Source organism: Antechinus flavipes, chromosome 3 (assembly GCF_016432865.1).
Source record: "Antechinus flavipes isolate AdamAnt ecotype Samford, QLD, Australia chromosome 3, AdamAnt_v2, whole genome shotgun sequence".
In the NCBI taxonomy this organism is placed as follows: domain Eukaryota; kingdom Metazoa; phylum Chordata; class Mammalia; order Dasyuromorphia; family Dasyuridae; genus Antechinus; species Antechinus flavipes.
Window position 1 is genome coordinate 552,495,106 of NC_067400.1, and position 22,319 is coordinate 552,517,424.

The 22,319-nt window shown below is 33.9% G+C and overlaps 1 protein-coding gene across 3 annotated transcripts in view; it reads left to right on the forward strand.

Moving 5' to 3' along the window:
- Positions 1-22,319, forward strand: part of NUMA1 (nuclear mitotic apparatus protein 1) — a 90,123-nt gene that overhangs the window by 36,040 nt on the left and 31,764 nt on the right. For all 3 annotated transcript variants that reach the window (XM_051987445.1, XM_051987444.1, XM_051987446.1), the window contains exon 3: positions 19,655-19,740. In XM_051987445.1, the coding sequence (XP_051843405.1) occupies positions 19,655-19,740 (86 nt within the window). The remainder of the gene's footprint in view (positions 1-19,654; positions 19,741-22,319) is intronic.

Genomic DNA, 22,319 nt, shown 5'->3' on the forward strand with positions numbered 1-22,319 from the left:
AGACAACTGATCAGAAAAAGATTATAGCATCTCTATTGGCACTGGGTACAGCTGGCATTGATTGTCAACTCTGCTGCATTGGGGGTCAGTTGCAAGTGCACAGAGACCCTGGTTATAATTCCAAGGCAAAGAACTTGTTAGAGCTTGTGACTTCAGGGAACTGAGGATCTTTCCTGGGTAAAGATCAGAGTATAGGCCAGAAGAGCAGTGATCATACCTCTTCCAGAATTATATCACTTTGGAATCACCAAAACTTTACAGACCCCACCAAACTCTAGCTCTGAAAACAGCAATACAAGAAAGCCTGAAGTTTGAAACAGTGCCTCCCCTCCCCCAAGTGAGGAGAGCACAACTTTTACCATAAAGTTCAAAGTCAAGAAATAGCTGGAAAATAAGCAAAGAACAATAAAAAGGGAAAAGTTGTTATGGTGGCAGGGAAGACCAAGAAACAAAATCAAAAGGAGACAACAGTTAGAAGAAAAGCTAATCAAACCTAAGCCCAAAAAGAATTCCTAGAAGAGTTGAACAAAGAGATGAGTGATAGAGGAAAAAATGGGAAAAGAAGTGAGTGTGTGGTGTAAGAAAAGTATCAAGAGAATCACTAGCTTGGTAAAAGGCTCAAGAAAAATTGCAAAGAAAAAAAAATCAAAAAACAGAATTGGACTAATAGTAAAAGAGGCACTAAAATCCACTGAAGAGAATGCCTTTAAAAGCAGAATAGGCCAAATGGAAAAGGGAGGTGCAAAAACTGAGGAAAAATAATTCCTTAGGCAAGTGAAATATGATAATTCTATGAGACATCAAAAAACAATAAAACAAAATCAAAAGAATGAAGGGGAAAAAGAAAATATGAAATAATCTCATTAAAAAAACAACAACATGGAAAATAGTTCAAGGAGAGAATTTAAGAATTATTGGACTGTATGAAAGCCATTTATATCAAAGAGCCTAATCATATTTCAAGAAATTGTCAAGGAAAATTAGCCTAGTGGTTTAGATCCAGAGTAGAATAAAAATGGAAAGAATCAACTTATCATCTAAAAGAAATTTCAAAATAAAAATTCTCAGAAATACTTTAGCTAGATTTCAGAGCTCCAACATCAAAGAGAAAATGCTTCTAAGCAGCCAGAAAGAAAATTCAGATATTGTAGAGCCACCATCAGTATCATGCAAGATTTAGTGCCTTTTACATTAAAGGAGTAGGGGACTTGGAATCTGATAAAGTAGAAAACAAGGAGTTAGGATTTCAAACAAGAATCACCTACTTAGCAAAACAATGTAATTCTTTAGGGGAAACACTCAATATTTAAGGAAATAGAGGATTTTCAAACATTCCTGATGAAAAGATCAGAAATGAATAGAAAATCTGACACAGAATCAAACATAAGATTCAAGAGCACCATGAAAAGGTAAATATGAAAGCATGATCACAAGGTAAAGTTCAACTGTGTACTTTCTTATCTGGAAAGATGAAACATGTAACTCCTATAAGAATATTATTATTCAGGCTGTTATTATGTAGGCAAAGGGCATGGGTGTGAGTCAATTGTGTTGGAATGCTCTCTAAAAAAAATGAAGGAGAAAAGTACACACTGGGAAAAGGGAGGATAGAAAATGGGGGATGGGAATTTCTCATATAAAAGAGGGGCACAAGGTAGAGCTTTTACAATTGGAGGGGGAAATGGGGGTAGGCAGTAGCTGATAATGCCTCTCATTGGAATTGGTTCAATACTCAGTAGTGTAAAGAAATGTCACTTAGCCAGTAGGAACTAGGAGAAGAAAGTAAGAGAAAGAGGGGATGGATGATAAAAGAAAGGACAGATTAAGGAAGGCAGTGATTGGAAGCAAAATAGACTTTTGAGGAGAGACAGTATAAAAAGAGAAAAGAAAAAATGTAGAAAATGTGAGAGAGGGAAATTCATAATAACTGGGAATGAGATAAGCTCACTCATAAAATGGAAGTAGATAATAGAATGGATTAAGAAACCAAAATCCAACAGTATATATTGTATACCAAAAAATATAATTAAAATAAAGGGGTGGAACAAAACCTAATATGCTTCAGCTGAACCAAAAAAAAAAAAAAACAAACCAGGAATAATAATCATGATCTCAGAGCAAAAAGCAAAACTAGATCTAATTAAAAGAGTAATTAGGGAAAATACATTATGTTAAGAGGAGGTGTCAGACAATGAAATAATGTAAACTATTTTGCAGAAGTTTCATAAAGATTTCATTTCTCAAATATATGCTGACTATAAAACTGAGTCAAATTTATGAGTCATTCCCTAATTGATAAATGGCCAAAAGATATAAACAGGCAGTTTAAGTCAAATGAAAAGGGCAAATTAAAATAAATCTGAGGTACCATTTCATATCTACCAGAGATGAGGAATACTGGAGAGGTAAGGGAAAAATCGGTATACTTAAGAAACTGCTAATGTAGCAATTGGTCCACCCATCCTGGGGAACAATTTGAAACTCTGTCCAAAGGGCTAGAAACCTCATACTCTGGCCTAGCAATACTACGACTAGGTCTGCATTCCAAAGACAGCAAATAAAAAGAAGGACCTATATGTAAAGGTATGTGTGTGTGTACACACCCATGTGTAGATAATATATTTTTTTTGGTGTGATGGCAAAGAATTGGAAATGAGAGGATGCTCATCAATAGGGGAATGACTGAATGAGTTATGATATGATTGGTTTTAAAAAAATTTTTAACAGTATTTTCTCTTTCCAATTACACGTAAAAGATAGTTTCAACATTTCTTTTTCTTTTTCTTTTTAATTAAAGCTTTTTATTTTTTAAAACATATGCGTGGACAATTTTTCAACATTAATCCTTGCAAAACATTTTGTTCCAATTTTCCCTCCCTTCCCCCATACTCTCCCTGATATGGGCAAGTAGTCCCCTATATGTTAAATCTAATATATGTATACATATTTATATAATTATTGTGCTGCACAAGAAAAATCAAACCAGTTTTTTTTTAAAAAGCACAATAAAATGCAAGAAAGCAACAACAAAAAGAGTGAAGGTGCTATGTTGTGGTCCACACTCAGTTCCCATAGTTCTCTCTCTGGGTATAGCTGGTTCTCTTCATCACTGAATAATTGGAACTAGTTTGAATCATCTCATTGTTGAAGAGAGCCACGTCTATCAGAATTGATCGTCATATAGTCTTCTTGTTGCCATGTATGATCTCCTAGTTCTGCTCATTTCACTTAGTATCAGTTCATATAAGTCTCTCCAGGCCTCTCTGAAATCATGCTGTTTGTCATTTCTTACAGAACAATAACATTCATATAACATAACTTATTCAATCATTCTCCAATTGATGGACATCCATTCAGCTTCTAGTTTCTAGCCACTATAGAAAGGGCTACCACAAACATTTTTACACATGTGGGTCCCTTTCCCTTCTTTAAGATCTCTTTGAGATATATAAACCTCGTGGAAACACTGCTGGGTCAAAGGGTATGCACAGTTTGATAACTTTTTGAGCATGGTTCCAAATTGCTCTCCAGAATGGGTGGATTGGTTCCCAGTTCCACCAACAATGTATCAGTGTCCCAGTTTCCCACATCACCTCCAACATTCATCATTATCTTTTCCTGTCATCTTAGCCTATCTGAGAAGTATGTAGTGGTATCTCAGAGTTGTCTTAATTTGCATTTCTCTGCACAATAGTGATTTAGAGCGCCTTCTCCTATGACTAGAAATAATTTCAATTTCTTCATCTGAAAATTGTCTGTTCATATCCTTTGACCATTTATCAATTGGAGAATGGCTTGAATTCTTATAAATTTGAGTTAATGCAACATTTATTTTTCTAAGATTTTGAGTTCCCTATTTTTTTTCTCTCCCTCCTATACCTCTCCCCTCCCCAAGATAGCAAGCAATCTGAGAAATTGCATAAGTACAATCATTTTAAACATATTCCCATATTTCAATATGGTTGTAATGTAATGCTGTTGTGCTATAAGAAATGATTGGGGTGTTTTCAGAAATACACAGCAAAACATATATGAACTGATGGTGAAGACAGACGTGTAAGATCATTGTGTACATTAACAATGTTATGTAATGGTTAACTGTGAAAGACTTAGTTACTCTGATCAGTACAATGATCCAAGACAATTCTTAAGAACTCAAGGTGAAAAAATGCTATTCATCTCCAGAGAAAATTAATGAATTCTGAGTGCAAATCAGAATATAATTTTCTCTCTGTATTTTTCTTGTTTTGGAGGAATGTGGAAATTAGTTTTTCATAATTTCATATGTATAATTGATATCACATTGTCTGCTTCCCAATGTATAGGGGAAGGGATAGAAAGGAGAAGAGAATTTGGAAATCAATTTAAAAAGAAAAAAAAAGTCTAAAAAAATTTATTTTAAACTTAAATCACTCAAAAAAGGGCATTTCCATGAACATAAAGAGCAAAAGATGATTCTCTGTGAAATTAAATCTTCATTTTTTTAATGCCTAAATTTAAAATATATGCTACATTGTGTATATTACTTTCAAAACAGCCTTGCTTGTCAGTACTTCAGAACTTTTAAAATTTTTCTTCCTGTTCATTTAAAAAATGTTTAATAGTTATTACTTTGATCTTTTCAAAGATCATCGACAGTGGTTCAGCAGTCATGTCTTCTCATTCTTTCATAATGCATAATTTTATAATTTATCAGGACCTAGAGACTTGAATTTTAATTAAGAGCAGTTATGACTCTTCCTACCATATCTCTGCTTATCTTGGGTTTTAACTCTCCATTAGCTATTTTTTGTTCTGTCCTTTACAGTTCAAAGATCATTCCCCTTGGACATGACCCCAGAAACTGAATAAAAGAAGAACAGCTTTGAAGTCTCTTTTGTATCTGTTACTATTGTTCTACATATCCTATCTTCTTTTCTCCAGTATTTGCTGGGGGACAAGGGGAACCCTTATTTTGATGTTCTTCATCTTTTCTCACTATAACTCATTCTGAGTTTTGATATTCCTGACAAAGATCTTAAAAGAATCAGGACTTTTTACATTTGTTAATCAGTTTTATTTTATTCTCAGTTCTGAATTCTCTCCTCCCCGCTGCCCCCTTCTCTGCCCATTGAGAATGCAAGAAAAATATTTTTTGTTATAAAAAATGTATAGTTGAGTAGAACAGACCATGTTAGTGATGTCCAAACGAAATATACTTCATTCTGTATTTTGATTTCATCATCTCTCTATCTCACAATAGATAGCATATTTCATCATAAGTCCTTTGGAATTGTATTTGATAACATATTTTTCTGTTTATACTCTATAATCTGCTTTTATATCTTCTGTCTTTTAAAAATCTAAGAGGTTTAATGGATTCCCTTTACATTTGTATGGATCTCTTTGAATAATTTTTTTCCCCTTTCCATTGGACTGTTTGTTATATCTTCGCAGTCTTATTTTTGAGAGCTTTCTATTCCTCTTGGCTTTTGTAGAATTTTCCAAAAATCTTGGGTGTATATCATATTATCCCCAGATTTCCTTATCAAAAACAGTCAAAATAGTGTTCCTATCATTTCCCCCAAGAAATCAATTCTTCCTTCTTAGCGAGAATTGGGTCTACAATAATACTTCTTATTGTTGGTTCCTCCATCTTTTAAAGGATGAAATTATAATTAAAACAAAATAAGAAATTATTACTTATTTCATTTTGGCAAAAGGAGGGCTTTGATAGATATCAACATATTTGAAGTTCCTCATAATTGTTTTATATAGAACTTCTATGCCAAACTTAAGATTGGTTTATTAAAGTCATGTTTACAGTTGTGGTTTTTAAATTTATTTTTAAAATTTTATTTTCTAAAAACTTAAATACAAAATTAGAAAAAAGAAAAAAATTATTGTCATGTGTCCAGCAGAACAATAAGGAAGATTCAAGATATGTAATAAATTTCCATTTCAATAAAGCATGTATAATAATAGAAGACATTATAATCATGACTGTCCATCTTTGCTTCTTTGTAAGTTTTCTATTGTTCTCTGCTTTTTGTTTTATTCTTTTTTACCCCTTTCATCTCCTCCTCAACTTCCACAGGCAAACGACAGTTAAGTACAAATAAATTTATGTACACACACGCCCCCACACAATACATACATCTATACATATACACATACTCACCTTGTGATGTATGGATGTATACATGGTTCCCTATTTAACCCATTGCCAATGTGAGTGGGTTTTCAGAGCTACCAGCCCTTCTTTCCCTTCCCCTCCCCCACCCCTCCTCCTACCTCTGTTTTGGTTCTTCCTCTGCACCTGATTCATATAATATAATTACTGTTTTTACCTTTTCTTAGACAATTTTGCTTTTTAGAGTTAGATCATACTTAGTTCTACTCAATTCTTTTGGACTACTCAGTTACTAATGTCTATTTTGAACATATGGTTTAGATTTCCACATATAAAACATAAAGTTTGTCCTTAGTTTGAAATTAGTCTTTGATGTTAGCTCTTACATGTTAAATTTTCTATTGAATTCAGGTTTGAGACAAAATCATGAAAATCTAAGAGTTAATTGAATGTCTTTTTTTTGTAAACATTCAATATTGTCCTTAATTTTGCTGGATATATTTTCATTTGCAGGCCTAATTCTTTTGATTGTCTATGTAAAATATCCTGGGACCTTTATTCTTTTATTAGAACTGCTGATAAATCCTGTACAGTTCTAATTGTAGCTCCAGCATATTTGATTTTTTTTTAATTTATTTTTTGTAAAATTTTCTCTTTATTCTGGGGGTTTTGAAATTTAGCAGTAATGTTCCTATATAGTTTCTTGTAGGATCTTTTTGAAGTGGTGACTGGTGGAATTTTTCTATTTCTATTTTCCTATCTTACTCTGTCACTTCAGGACAATTTTCTTTGATCATTTCTTGCATTATTGTGTCAGTTCTTTTTTTGAATACAGCTTTCAGGTAGTCCAATTATTCTTATATTTTCTCTTGATCTGTCTCCAGATCTGTTTTTCCTTTTTCTTTTCTTTCTTTTTTTTCTTCTTTTTTTTTTTTTTTATTGAGGCAATTGCGGTTAAGTGATTTGGCCAGGGTCATACAGCTAGAAGTGTTAAGTATGTGAGACCAGATTTGAACTCAGGTCCTCCTAAATTTTGGGCTGGTGCTCTATCCACTGCACAGTCCAGCTGCTCCCTGTTGTTTTTCTTGTAAAATTCATTCTCTTCTATTATTTCATTCTTTGTATTTTATTTTCTTATTTCTTGGTCCCGTACCTTCATTGACTTCCCTTTGCCCAGTTCTGATATTCATAGAATCATTTTCTTCTTTTAAGATTCTGGATCTCCTTTTCTAGTTGATTAACTTTCTACAATATTCTTGTTTTCTTGGATGGTTTTTTTTTTTTAATAATTATAACTTTTTATTGACAGAACCCATGCCAGGCTAATTTTTTACATTATCCCTTGCACTCACTTCTGTTCCAATTTTTCCCCTTCCTCCCTCCACCCCCTCCCCCAGATGGCAAGCAGTCCTATACATGTTAAATATGTCACAGTATATCCTAGATACAATATGTGTGTGCAGAACTGAACAGTTCTCTTGTTGCACAGGAAGAATTGGATTCAGAAGGTAAAAATTACCCAGGGAAGAAAAACAAAAATACAAACAAATTACATTCAATTCCCAGTGTTCTTTCTTTGGGTGTAGCTGCTTCTGTCCATCATTGATCAATTGAAACTGAGTTAGATTTTCTCTTTGTCAAAGAAATCTACTTCCATCAGAATACATCCTCATACAGTATCATTGTTGAAGTATAAAATGATTTCCTGGTTCTGCTCATTTCACTTAGCATCAGTTCATGTAAGTCTCTCCAAGCCTCTCTATATTCATCCTGCCGGTCATTTCTTACAGAAAAATAATATTCCATAACATTCATATACCACAATTTATCCAACCATTCTCCAGTTGATGGGCATCCATTCATTTTGGATAGTTCTTTTTTTAAAAATTCAGTAGGATTTTATTTTTTCAAATACATGCAAAAGGTAGTTTTGAACGTTCACCTTTGCAAAATCTTATGTTCCAAATTTTTTTTCCTCCTCTTCCCTTTTCCTCAGTCCCCAAGATAGCAAACAATCCTTTGTAGGTAATACATGTGCAATTTTTCTAAACATATTTCCACATTTGTCATGCTATGCAAAAAAAAATATACACACACACACACACACACACACACAAAGGGGGGAAAGACATGAGAGGAAAAAACAAAACAACAAAAAAGTGAAAATATGATCCTTTGATCCACATTCAGTCTCCATAGTTCTTTCTCTGGACACAAATGGCTGTTTCCATCCCAAAAATATTGGAATTGCCTTGATTCATCTCATTGTTGAAAAGAGCCCAGTGGTCGTTCTTTTTTTGTTTGTGTTTTGTTTTTATTTTTCCTCAGTTTCATTTAATTTTTAAATGTTTTTTGAATTCTTTAAATTTTTTCTGAGTATGTAGCCATTTGGCATTATTCTTTTGGAGGGGGGTGGGGAGGGCAGGTAGAAGATTTTTTTTTTTAATTTATTTAAACTTCAGTGTCTTCCTCTGAAGATGAACCTCAGACTTCTCTATTTCCATAGTAATTTTCTATGGTTGGGTTCTTTTTCCTTTGTTCATTTTTTATTTTTTAATAAGAACTTATTAGAGTAAACCACCTCTAGTCCTGGGATGGGAGGATGGTGCTTCTGGCTTCACATCAGTTCTCTCCTCTGGCCTGGAACCACAAACCATGAGCTCCAGTCCTCTGTAAGTCTGCAGCCAGCCTGATCCACTGCCTATGTACTCACCAGATGTGTGCTGGCTCCTCCTCACCCAGGGCCATGGCTCAGCAGCACAGCTGGCCTGGTGTTTCTTATCAGTTAACGTTCTCTTAGTCTACCTGGTCTGAGATTGACTTCCCAGCTACCCAGAGGTGAAAAGTTCCTGAGGTTCTAGCTGAAACTAGCCTCTAGGTGTTTATACTTTATACTAGTTAAACCGGGGTCTTCTGTGGTTGTTCCAGGAGAACTGTTCTTGCTTGCTTTTTTTAACCGATCTACATTCACCCTGAGGTGTATTTTTATTTTGTTTGTTGGTTAAATCTAGAGAGCTTGTAGTTTTCTGATCTACTCCACCATCTTCCCAGAATCCTCTTCAGTTATCATTAAAAATGTTTTTCCAGATATTTTTATCCTTGATTTCCAAAGATGGTGATTATGAAACTATAAATCATTATTTGCCATTGCACCTAGTACAAAGATCAAGCTCTATGAAGTATAGGGACATGGATGTCCCCTAATGTGGAAAGAATGGAAATCAGGTACCGTTTAGCTGTATTTCAGAGTAGTCTATATGGCATTTAAATGTAAATTTGGTGCTAATTATTTCCTTATACTATGCCAGAAGGTAATTTAAAAATTCTTAAATAGTATTTTAATTTTCTAAATATATGTAAAGATAGTTTCCAGTATTTATTTTTGCACAACTTTGTGTTCTAAATTTTTTTCTACCTTCCCTCTCCTCAAGACAGTAGGCAATCATATGTTTGCAATCCTTTTAAACATATTTCCATAATTGGCATGTACAAGAAAAATCAAACTAAAAGAGAGGGAAAAAATCAAACAAACAAAAGGGTAAAAATACTATGCTTGGTTCCACATTTAATAGGAGGTAATTTTTTGACAAATAGGAAGAATAATGATTCAGGAGAAGAAATCATATCTATTTTGGGAGGCCTGCAGAAATGGGGCCATTTTTCCCAAATTAATAGTTTGACCACTTTAGCAAATTTATCTTAATTGGCCACCTGTCATCATTTATTTAAAATCTTTCCTTTTATTTTAATATTCTCTATTACATACTTTTGTACTACAGGATGTTTGCTGGTTATTTTGGTAAATGAAAATAATAGAATGGTATGTAATAAAACCTGTAAGGTGGAAATAATACTGTGACAATTCTTAAGAATGGATAACTTGTAAAACTTGTTTCAAAGTTTTGATTGCCCATTTTGTTCATAGTACTATGGTATTGAAAAATCATTCCTGCCCTCTTGGAGTTTACCATTTACTATCTCTTTAAGGGTTTACAAACCATTTTCTCACAATTCTCTGAGGAAGCCTATACAAGAATCATTTTCCCCACTTTATAAATGATAAAATTGAGACTTAGAGAGGTTAAATAACTTAATCCAACAACTAAACTAATACTCTCAAGTCCAATGTCCTTAATTAATTAATTAATTCTTAATCCTTAATTCTTATCAATTCAGGCAAATAAGAGGGAAAAAACCCTTAGGGAAATGGTTATAGCCAGTCTTAATTTGAAAACAGTGCAGGCCAATTATTTTCAAATAGTAGAACTTTATATGTCAGATTACCTTAGATGCTGATTTAAATCATCATCTTAATTCAGTAATTTTAAGAGAACTGAATTTATTCTTCAGAAAGTAAAAGAATTAATCAGGTTAGTTTCAGGTTGAAATTAATATGTTGTCTCTTCATTTCTCCTGTGAAGAATGTAATAAAATATTCAGAATTGTTTGAGATCATCCATGTCTGTGTATTTGAGATAGAAAGTAAGCAGCCCCTTGGGTTGAAATATGGGAGAGCAAAAAGGACTTTTCTTTAGTCTGAGGTACAATGAATTTCCAAAGTTATAACATACGATAGCAAGAGAGTAAGCCTTGGACGTGATTTGGGAAATCATACCTCTAGTCCTAGGGTGGCCACTTTACTGTTTAACCTTAAACCAAGTCACATCTCATCTCTTGGGTTCAGTTTCCTCATATGTAATATAAGGGAAGTTAAGCTAACTGGTATGAACTAAATTGAACTAAAAGGCCTTCCATCTCTTCATTCTTTGAAAATCCATGATATTTGGGGAGCAACTTATACATTCCAGCATGTGTGCATGTGCATATATGCACACATAAACTTTTTGAGAGACTCTGTTCTCAGAAATCATAGACTTGTATTCAACACCTTTTAGACATATCCAACTTTTTGTTCTCCTGACTGATATATCTATTTTGAGAATTAAAATTGCTTTCTGGGTTTGGAAGAAGGCTTCAATAGAGGATCCTTGAATACTTTTTCACCATTTAGAGAGAAACTTTATTCTTAAATAATACATATTTTTTCCATAAAGGGGTTTGTCTGATTATGTTTTGTAATTTATAGCTCCACTAAAAGTTTGTATTATTTTGTTTGCTGAAATTAGCAGTGTGGATGTGTGTAATGAATAGAGCATTCATTGGTCTTATAACCAAAAGATCTGAGTTCAAGCCTTGAGCTCCATTTTCTAGTAACTCTGTGACCTTGAGTTAGTTTTTTAACTCTGTTAAACCTCAGTTTCATCTTTTATGAGATAAGGATAATGTTTAGATTACACACTTCAAAGGCCTATTGTGAGGAGAGTACTTTGCAAACCATAACCTGTTAATGAAAGCATGAGCTGCTATTTTATTATTATTACATGAACCAGATATTTTGCTGATTCCAGGAAGAAAGTTAAATAGATGTTTGGAGAACCATTTGCTATGTTGTTTTAGGAGGGAAACCCTGTTACTGAAGACAACAAATACCTAAATTGTCTTAACTAAAAAAAAGAACTCATATGCTGAGTATTTTTCTTTAGCAATAAGCACATAATTTGCCAAGATGAATATTGGATGATGCATTTTAAAATATACTACTTAATATGTTCACTTTTTATTTTTAAACAAAAGTATACTATAAATGAGTTACAGCAGTACAAGAAACCTAAAATATCAGATTTTACAATGATTTGTCTTTACTTTCCCTTTTCTATTTGTTCATTGACTAAAAAATAGAGTACTTTCTGACTTTGTAAATTCCCAAAATGATTCTTTATTTCAGAATTAACTTTCAAAGGAAATCAAAGACTTTCTATACTACTGCCTTGAATATAAATACAAAAAATACTAAATAAAATGTACATAATAGAACACTAACAAATTATTGTTTATGACCAAGGACATGCCCATATCTCCCCTGAAATTGATTTTCTATCTAGTATGTGTACAAATAACTTTTCCTTATAAGATAATTAATTTCCTTGAAGATAGGTATTGCATCAGTTGTCTCAGTTTCCTTAGTATATGGCACATGATAAGCAGTTTAAAAAGCTTGTTGAAAAAGTTTGGGTGCTGTATGGGCTTTTGGCAGATGCTGAAGAAAAATGCCTATTTTAAAAAATAAAAATATAAAATATTTTATGCCTCTGCTTAAGCAATTATCAATTTCATTTTAAGATAATTTATTCATATGTTTCTTTATGACAGTTTTCTTGACGTTGAAAATCTTACATATCAGGTCCTTATGGGACATCTAATTGGAAATATATCTTATAGACAATTGGTGATATGAGACTGGAGGTTGGTTTTGTTTTTTTCTCTTTCCCCCTCTTAATTTTTTTTGGGGGGAGAGAGACGAGTTTTGTTTTGTTTTGTTTTAAAGACGAGTTCTTAAGAGAGATAAGATAGAAGTAAAATAGAGATCTGAAAATTATCTGAACAGAAATGGTAATTGAATCCATGGAAGCTGATGAGATTGCCTAGAGATAGAAGAGGACCCAGGAATAGAGATTTTGGAGTATACTCCCAACTGGGGGAATAGGACATATATCCAACAGAAAAAGACTGAGAAGGAATGACTAGACAAAAGAACAAAAGTTACTTTGTTTTCATTAGATAGAAAGAATTATTGGGACAGACAGATGTACTAATTTCTCTATAAATATACACATGTTCTCCCTTATGTCAATTCACGTTATGTAAATTTGTCTTCATATAAAGAATTCTAAAAGAAATCTACATTTCCAAAATATTTTGAAAGTTTTTTATGCAAAGCAGATACTTTATAATATGGGCATTGTAAAAGATGTTGGTAAACTAAGAAACTTTTCTAAGTACATTTCCAAATATCTGCAGTGAGGGGATACTGTGCCTTCTCCTTGTATTCAGTAAGTGATCCTTACATTTTTATTATGGCTAGTAGCAGATGTGCTCTTTAGGGGAGAAATTAAACACCTCATAAGTATAAACTAATAGACTTTCTTATATAGACTAAGTGAAATGGGCGGGTAGGAAAAAATTAACATTACATAAAAAACCACTTTACATAGAGTTCTTACTTAAAGTGAGAACTGGAGAACTGGGGGAGGGAATTATTAATAAGGTCTGAGAAAATGTATTATAACAAGAAAAGATGTATATTTACATATATATGTAAAATAAGAGAAAACATTGGGAAATATTTAGAGCAAAAATGACAGATAAAAACCTGGTATATAAAATATATAAGGAAATGGTAAAGCTAATCAAGATAATTTCCTGTCCCTTACAGATCAAGGGATGTGATCATTTTGTAAAAGAGCAAACAAATTATTGGTGAACACTTGAAAAAAATGTTTAGTCTCACTAATAATCCAAGATACAAATTAATATAACTCAGAATTATTACCTTATATTTTTCTCATACCTTTCAAATTATCCATTATTTTAAAAATGATGATACATTGCTGGTGGGGTAGGTTAGAAACAGATATATTCATTTATTGCTAAGGAAATTGAAAACTAGCAGAAATTTCTTTATCTAATTTCATTAATAGGAATATATATTGGGAATGTTAAGTTTGGCTAACAAAGCTGTTCAAACATGCTATTCAGAGATATTTGTAGGGTCATGTTCCTTGGACCAGAAAAAAAAATTCTGAAAGGAACCAATAATAGGAAATTGTATATTAATGAATATGATAGTATATTTAAGACTAACCAATATGGGGATTATGAAGAAATCTGCAAGAAATTTTGTGGAGCAATTCTAAAGGGGGAGAAGGGAGAAGCAAAGTAAAAGAAGGGATGCAATCTTAACTACCACCATGTAAACAGAAAAGTAAATGGGAATGTATAAAGAAAGACTTTATTAAAACTTAAGGGGAGTAACTAAAAAATTATAACTTATTCTGTATTGAAATTTTTTTGAGTATAAAAGAAGCCAAAATCAAAGTGAGGATTGCTAGTGTTTATAATAAAATTTAAACTATTACAATTTATATTTCTCAGACTTTAGCAAATACCTGTAAAATAAATGTAGTGTGATGGCATTGTTGCTGGGTGTCTGTATCATAGGTAAAACTTCATTTTCAACAATTGGATATTGATCCAATTCTCTAGGATCGTAGCCTTAGAACTAGAGGTGACTTAATTATCTCTCTCATTTTAGAATTGAAAAAAATTGGATCCAGAAAATTTAAATAACTGTATAAGTTTACTGGTAAGTGATAGAGCTAGGATTCTAATATAGATCCTTTGATTTCAAATCCAGCATCTGACTTTTGAGACTACTGTCACTAAAAATGACCTTAATGATTATGGCCTATTGTGACTTATTCTTTGTCACAATCATTTTTAAATGTTTCGTAAAAGTTACAGAAATACCGAAAAAAGTTACAGAAAAGAAAGAAATACAGAATACTCAACTTTCTCTTTCCTAATATTTTTAGTATATCTCCTATTACAGAGGTGTCAAATACCTACTCAGTGACTATGTATGGCGTGCAACATTCATGAAATTGACCCCAATAAGATGAAAATATATTTGGGACAATTATAAAACAACAAAATTAAAATATAGTAAATCATAGATAATGTAAGTATGTGGATTTTGCAAACTGTGTTCAAGGATCTTTTTGTATGGTTCAATAATGTTTGACTTTGACCACTGTGACCTAGTACAATGTCTCAGTCAAGCATTTGTTAATTATTTTTGCTAGAGGTACAAAGACAACATGTGTGCTGGGCAAACATTATCTGTGTATTTATACAGAGATGGAAAATGAATACTGGATAATTTTTTTTTTTTGAAAGGGAGCACTGACAAAATTGGGGGAGGGTGTGTGGCTTATAGAAGGTAATATTTCAGCTGAAATGTAAAGGAAACAAAGGATCTTAACCTGGGGAGATGTGGAGGGGTTCCCTCAAGACAGTATATATAGGGGAATGTTATGTGGGAGGACCAGCAAAAAGATGAGTTTAGTTAGACTATATAGAAAGGGGGAAACTATATAATGGGCCTGGTTATGAAAAGCTTTTAAGTACAAGTATAAGCATATTCTATTAGTTTATTGAGCTGGAGGGAGGCCTGATCAAGAAGTACTTAAGAACTTTGGCCACAGTTTGGAGGATGGGATTAAGGAAGGCTAATTGTGATAATCTAGGCAAGAGATGATGAGAACTCTAGGATATGGCATATGAGTATATTATGAGAATATATCAATGCTAGCTTTTTGCAAGATTAGGAAAGATCAATTCAACAGGACTTGGACAGTTGGGTATGGGAAGTAGAGAAAAATTCAAAGATAGCAAGGTTGTAAAGCGGAATTATTGGGAAGATGGTTGGGGTGATGTTGTAGATTCTTCTTTTCTACTTTACTGAGTTTAGTGAATTAATGAGATTGTATGATCCCAAGGTATGAAGCTGGAAGGGATCTTGGAGAAGGCAATTTAATCCAACTCTTCAGTTCCTCTTCTGAAAAGGTGACTTAGAGGTTATACAGACAGCTCCTCTGATCCCATACACTTTCCATTACACCATCAGATAGGACTCATGTTTGAGCCATCTATGAGGCAGTCATCTGAAAATATGAAGCCTTTTCAGCATCATTAACCTTCACATTTAAGTTCCTATTTTTGTCCTATGAAGAAAGCACATTGGGGAAAACTCCAAACTTGATATATTCCATTCTTGTTCTTAAAAAAAAAAAAAAATTCTTACCACAAGACAAAATACAATAATGGGTAGAACAACAATCAAACTTGGCCATTGATTTTGATGATTTTAGCTGAAATGATTTGAATATCATTATTTTTTCACTATTCTACCAAATAGACAAAGCTATAAAGATATATTTAGAATTCATATGTGTCCTGCAGTGTTCTACATTCTAGAGCTGCAAATAACAAGCAAAAAGAATGATTGACCCTGTCCCTGTCCCTCTTCTAGGAATTTACTTTCTAATAGGAAAAGGTAAACAAAAGAGAACTGATGGGCCGCATCCTTCTTCTTGGGGCTTGGTGTCAAAATGTGGAAAATTAGAAGGAGAATAAAAATTGCCAGGCCTAGACCCCTTTTTGGAATGTAGCTAGGGAGGATAAGGGGGCACCAGAACAGCTGAGGGATATAAGAAAGTTGCAGTCAATTTTCGATTAGGGTCTGGAAAGTAAGAAACAGCCACAGTGTGTTGGGATAGGAGATAGATAACTTGTTAGGTTTATTATATTCTTATTGCCTAGGACAGTCATTTTTAGCTTTTATCCAACATTTTACAATTTTCAAAGCTTTGCTCAAATAATAGAATGCCTTTTTCATTGTAACAATTCTTTGATATATTACATTCATTATTATTTATACCTATTTGAAATTGAGGCACAAGATCATATAGAAAGTTAATTATTATTGAACATATAATTCATTCTTCAGACTTTTAGTCTTACTTGGTCCATCCCTTTTTATAATGAACAGAAATCATTTGTATGCAAGTAATTACTATTATTAAACTTAGTGATTTACTGTTTAAGTCCAGGGAATACTTTTCCCCCAGTCTGGTTTACATTTCTACTTTGCATAGCAAGCTCTTACACTTGATAATATAATGATAAATTCCTGCCAACAGACTGGTTTTGAATATTAATGATAGTTGAATTTTTAGTCAGAAGCTCTAGGATCTGATCCCAACATATCTCTTCTCTCTATGTTTTTGGGGCATCTTTCTCTTGGTTCTCCTATCTGACCATTCCCTCTCAAGTCTCTTGCTGAATCTTTATTCAAGTCCCTTAAGCTAACCATAGACGTTCTACTGCGCTATTCAGGGCCCTCTTCTTATCATCCTCTATACTATTTGGTATTCTCATTTTGCTTGGATTTAATTATCTTTATACTGATGTTTCTCAACTGTACTTAGCCAGCCCTAATAACTTTTCTCTGATCCCCAATCTTAAATCTCCAGTTGTTTATTAGGTATCTTAAATTGGATGTCCTATAGATCTCTTAAACTCAACATATCTAAAACAATTCATTTCTTCTATCAAATCCTCTTCTTTTCAGAATTTCTGTATAACTGTTGAGAGTTCCACCAACCTCCTGGTCATCTAGCCTGGAAACCTAGATGTCATCCTCAACTCCTCATCATCATTGTTCTCACCCCCATATTCAATCTTCATTTCATATCTCCTTCCCCCTTTGACATTACGCATGTGGGCATTTTGTTCTCCTCTGAGTCCGTGTTTTAATCTTCCCTGTCATCACAGTAACTTTGTTTGGTTAAGGTTTTTTTCCCTTTTTTTTTTTTCCCCCCTATTTTTTGCCTTTTATGATCAAGCTCAACTTCTGGAATATTAGTACTATCCCAAGCTTCTTGTGCAGATCTGAGCTGTGTCTTTGAGCACAAGGGCCCCTTGTATTTGGTGCCTTGCCCACAGCAGAGGATAGGCCTATTTATCCTCTCCAGAGAACAGCCTGGTTTTCTGGGCCTGCAGTTTGTCTTCTGTGCTGAGATTGGAGGCTGCCCCCTGGTCTGCTTTGCTCCTGAGCCAAGATCAGTGGTCTCAGTTGTTGATCTACTTTAATTAAGATCCTCTCACTTGACTTTCCTGGAACTTAACTGAGCTGAGCTGAGTCCTTTCACCCCAGTGAGACTGAACTTTCTTGAAGTCCTTCTGATCTATCTTGAACTGGAGAGTGGTTTCATTCCATCAGACTCTGTTCAGAAGTTTGGTTTCCAAGGGAAACTGGGAAAGCTTGAGCAGCTTCACTCTGCCATCTTGGTGCCACCTGAATTTTCTCCCATATACAATCTCTTGCCAAGTCCTTTCATTCTGACTTATATAAAATCTCTCTAACATACACCCCTTTTGCCTCTGATACTATCACCACTCTGATCCAGGCCCTTATCAGCTCATGCCTGGACTTTTATAGTAGCCTCTTAGTGAGTCTGCTAGCCTCTAAACTCTCCCCTCTAGTCAGTCTTCTATTCTGCTGTCAAAGTAATCTTTATATAAAGTGCAAGTCTTACCATATCAACTTCTCCTCCCTCCCTCCCAGTAAATCCCAGTTTCAGGATCAAATAAAAAATCCTCTGATATCCAAAGTCCTTTATAACCCTTCCCTCCCCTTTTCTATTTTTCTTAGTCCCTCTATTCTTTTTCTTACTTCCCCAGTATACTCTTTAAATCAGTGACTTTGACTCTGAATCCCAAATATCTTTTTTTTAATTTTTAATAGCTTTTTATTTACAAGTTATATGCATGGGTAATTTTACAGCATTGACAATTGCCAAACCTTTTTTCCAATGTTTTCCTTCCTCTCCTCCACCCCCTCCCTGAGATGGCAGGATGACCAATACATGTTAAATATGTTAAAGTATAAATTAAATACAAAATAAGTATACATGTCCAAAGCATTATTTTGCTGCACAAAAAGAATCAGACTTTGAAATAGTGTACAATTAGCCTGTGAAGGAAATCAAAAATACAGGCGGGCAAAAATATAGGGTGAATCCCAGATATTTTCCACTGACAGTCTCTCCAGTGCTTAGAATTCTCTCTTTCATCTCTTCTTGACTAACTTGGCTTCCTTCAATTCTCAGCCCAAATCTTATTTTAGTGAGAAGCCTTTCCCGATCTAGTAGTTATTTCCAATTGATCTTGTTTATACCTTGTTTGTGAGTAGGTTTTTGTTATTTCCTAAATGAGACTGAGCTTCTTGAAAGCAAGGAGTGTGTGTTTGTTTTTTAACCTTAGTATTCCAAATGCTTAGCACATTGAGGTGCTTAATAAATGTTTAGTGACTAACCTCTCCTCTTTGGATCTCAGTTTCTTCATCTTTAAAATGAAATAATTGTTTTAAAAAAAACACAAAAAAAACCCAGCCAGAAACAAAATAACTAATGGTTAGGGAATAGCTCAACATGGTACTACATGAATGAAATGGAAAAGAAAAAGAAAGAAAAAGAAAAAAATTAAGCATTAGTGTCTGATGTATGTCAGGCACTTGCTAAATGCTTTACAAGTTTTATTTTATTTGCATCTTACAACAATCCTGGAAAATGAGTGCTTTTATTATCCCTAATTTGATTCTCACAACATCCCTAGGAGGCATGTGCTATTTTATCATCCCCATTTTACAGAAGAAGAAAATGAAGTAGGTAGAAGTTAAGTGAATTAATCTAGTTTACATAATTAGCATTAAATTCAAAACTTTCTAATTATAGTTTAAATGAAAATAATGTCCTTTTAAATCCTGAATTCTTTGTAATTATGATCAGGAAAATTCTGATATTCTGTAAGTTAAAAAACAGTTCCTTCTGCCCATCTAAATATGGCATGATCTTGAGGATCGTCACATTCTCCCTTCCTCCTCCATGCCTAATCATTTGCCAAGTCTTAGTGATTCTTCTTTACAATATCACATCTGTTTTCCTCTTTCTGTTCACACAGCCCCAGTAGTCAGTAGAATATAAAATTGACCTGAGCCCTAAGCCCTAAGGTCTGACCTTTGAGACTGTCCTGCTAAGTGCCAGTGTCTATTGCTTTATCTGGCTTTCCTCTGTCTTGCAGGTGAATAGCCTCCAGGTCGCTGAACCTGTGACATCAGTGCTAGAGCTCCAAGACTGCAACATCTTCATCCAGATCATCAATCGAATGTGAGTAGGAACCTTCTCATCTCCAGTGACCTTTAAGGGAAGCAAGGGACTCCTGAATTGGAAATATAGTACTCAAGAGACCTTCTCTCCTCAGTGCCTCATATGCCCTAAGGTGATGGGACAAGCATTGGGTGATTAGAAGAGTATAGATTGGTCTATTCAGGGATGAGGTAAAAAGAACTTTGAGACATTAAGTACGGAAGGTAAAATTTGAGGGTTGGGAGAAATTAGCTTTCTTCCAGTCTCTGAAAGCTTTACCTGGGAAAGAGGGATGGGATATTTTGACTCTTGAGGGTAGGAGTACAAATGGTAATTCTTGATGATTATGGAACTCTCTAGGAAAAAGGCATTCCAAAATAATCCCTAGCTCTGTCATTGCAGTGAGATTGGAGGGAGGTTGAGAGTGGAGGGGAGAAATCCACTAGTTTAAAGGTTTAGGCTAAAACATAGATAATATTAATTTGTTTTATAAGTCAATATGAGCCCTACAGATGGTGTATTGGCCTCCATTTCTGTTTGGGTTTGATGCCACTGATCTAATCACCCCATCCTCCACCCATAAGGAAATTAAAGTTTTGGGTATAGAATGATTTGATTAAATCAAGCCTAATCATCATACAGATGATATATAGCAGAGAATAGAATTCATTCTCGGGTCTTCTAATTCCAAATCCAGGGATCTTTCTGAGATACTATAAGAGGCTAGTTGATAAAGGTTTGGTTATCCCGGGAATCTTCTTTCTCATCAGAGACCTGATTGTTGCATTGATTTCTACTTTGCAAATGCTCTTTCCCAGAAGTTTAGCAGAAATATTGCTCAGACCAACAACTTTTTTTTTTTAATAAGTTTTTATTGATAGAACCCATGCCAGGATAATTTTTACAGCATTATCCCTTGCACTCACTTCTGTTCTGATTTTTCCCCTCCCTCCCCCAGATGGCAAGCAGTCCTTCACATGTTGAATAGGTTACAGTATATCCTAGATATAATATATGTGTGCAGAACCGAACAGTTCTCTTGTTGCACAGGGAGAATTAGATTCAGAAGGTATAAATAATTAGGAAGAAAAACAAAAATGCCAACAGTTTATATTCATTTCCCAGTGTTCTTTTTTTGGGTGTAGCTGCTTCTGTCCATTCTTGATCAATTGAAACTGAATTAGCTCTCTTTATTGAAGAGATCCACTTCCATCAGAATACATCCTCAAACAGTATCGTTGTTGAGGTATATAATGCTCTCCTGGTTCTGCTTATTTCACTTAGCATCAGTACATGTAAGTCTTGCCAGTCCTCTCGGTATTCATCCTGCTGGTCATTCCTTACAGAACAAAAATATTTCATAACGTTCATATACCACAATTTACTCAACCATTCTCCAATTGATGGATATCCATTCATTTTCCAGTTTCCAGCCAGTACAAACAGGGCTGCCACAAACATACAGGTCCCTTTCCCTTCTTTAGTATCTCTTTGGGTCAGACTAACATCTTACACCACTTACAAAAAATATTAAAAGTAGATACACAGCCACAGTATTAAAGGTCATTTTTTAAATGATTTTTTTTTTTTAAGACAGAAAACAATCAAATCAAGTACTGCTATGGTTAGAGAAAGAATTTTTGACGAAACAAAATCTCAAGATGATAGGTCATTTTATTTACATGGAAATGGAAAATCTTTTTCACAAACTTAAATCTTTGCATCCATTATCTTTGAGTAACATCTGATTTCCAGAGTATATAGGGAGCTAACACTGGCACAACAAGAGCCATTCCCAAATGGTTAAGTAGTCAAAAGAGATGAACTTCTCAAAAGAATTTAAACTATAAACAACTATGTGAAAGATTGCTGTAAGTCATTATTTTTAAGAGAAGTACACACCAAAACAATTCTTGAGATTTTACCTCACATCCAGAAAGTTTTCGGATTTGTCAAAAGATGGGAAATTGCTATTGGAGGACTTATGAAAAAATAAGCAAGCACAGTAATAATATTGAGAGAGCTGTGAATTGGTCTAACAATTCTACAAGCATTTGGCAATTAGACTAAGTCCCCATGTGTCATATCTAGTTATAGAGCCATATTTAGAGAGAATGCTGACAAACTGGAAGTTCTTTAGAAGAAAACTGGATGATGAAATTACAGTATGTTAGATTGTAGAAGGATTAGTTAAAGAAGCTGGAAATATTTATCTGGAAAAGAGAACCACCAAGAAGAACATGATTCCTGGTTACAAGGATTCTGAAAGCCATATTTGTGGAACTATGATTTGAGTTTTTTTATTTGGCCATAAAAAGGAAAAATTGGGAACAAAGGAGGGAAAATGAGAGAGAGGGGAAGAAGTTTAACTAGATGCCTTCTGAGCTTATAGGATCATAGATTTAAGGTTGGAAGGAACCACAAAGGTGTCATCTAAATATAACTTACGAATTAAAAAAATGTCCATAGGAATGGGATTTTTTTAAAAAAAGTATTAAATCTAAGGCTTTTTCTGTTGAACATTCATATTTGCTTTTTAAAATTATTATTATAGCTTTTTATTTACAAGATATAGGCATGGGTAATTTTTCAGCATTGAC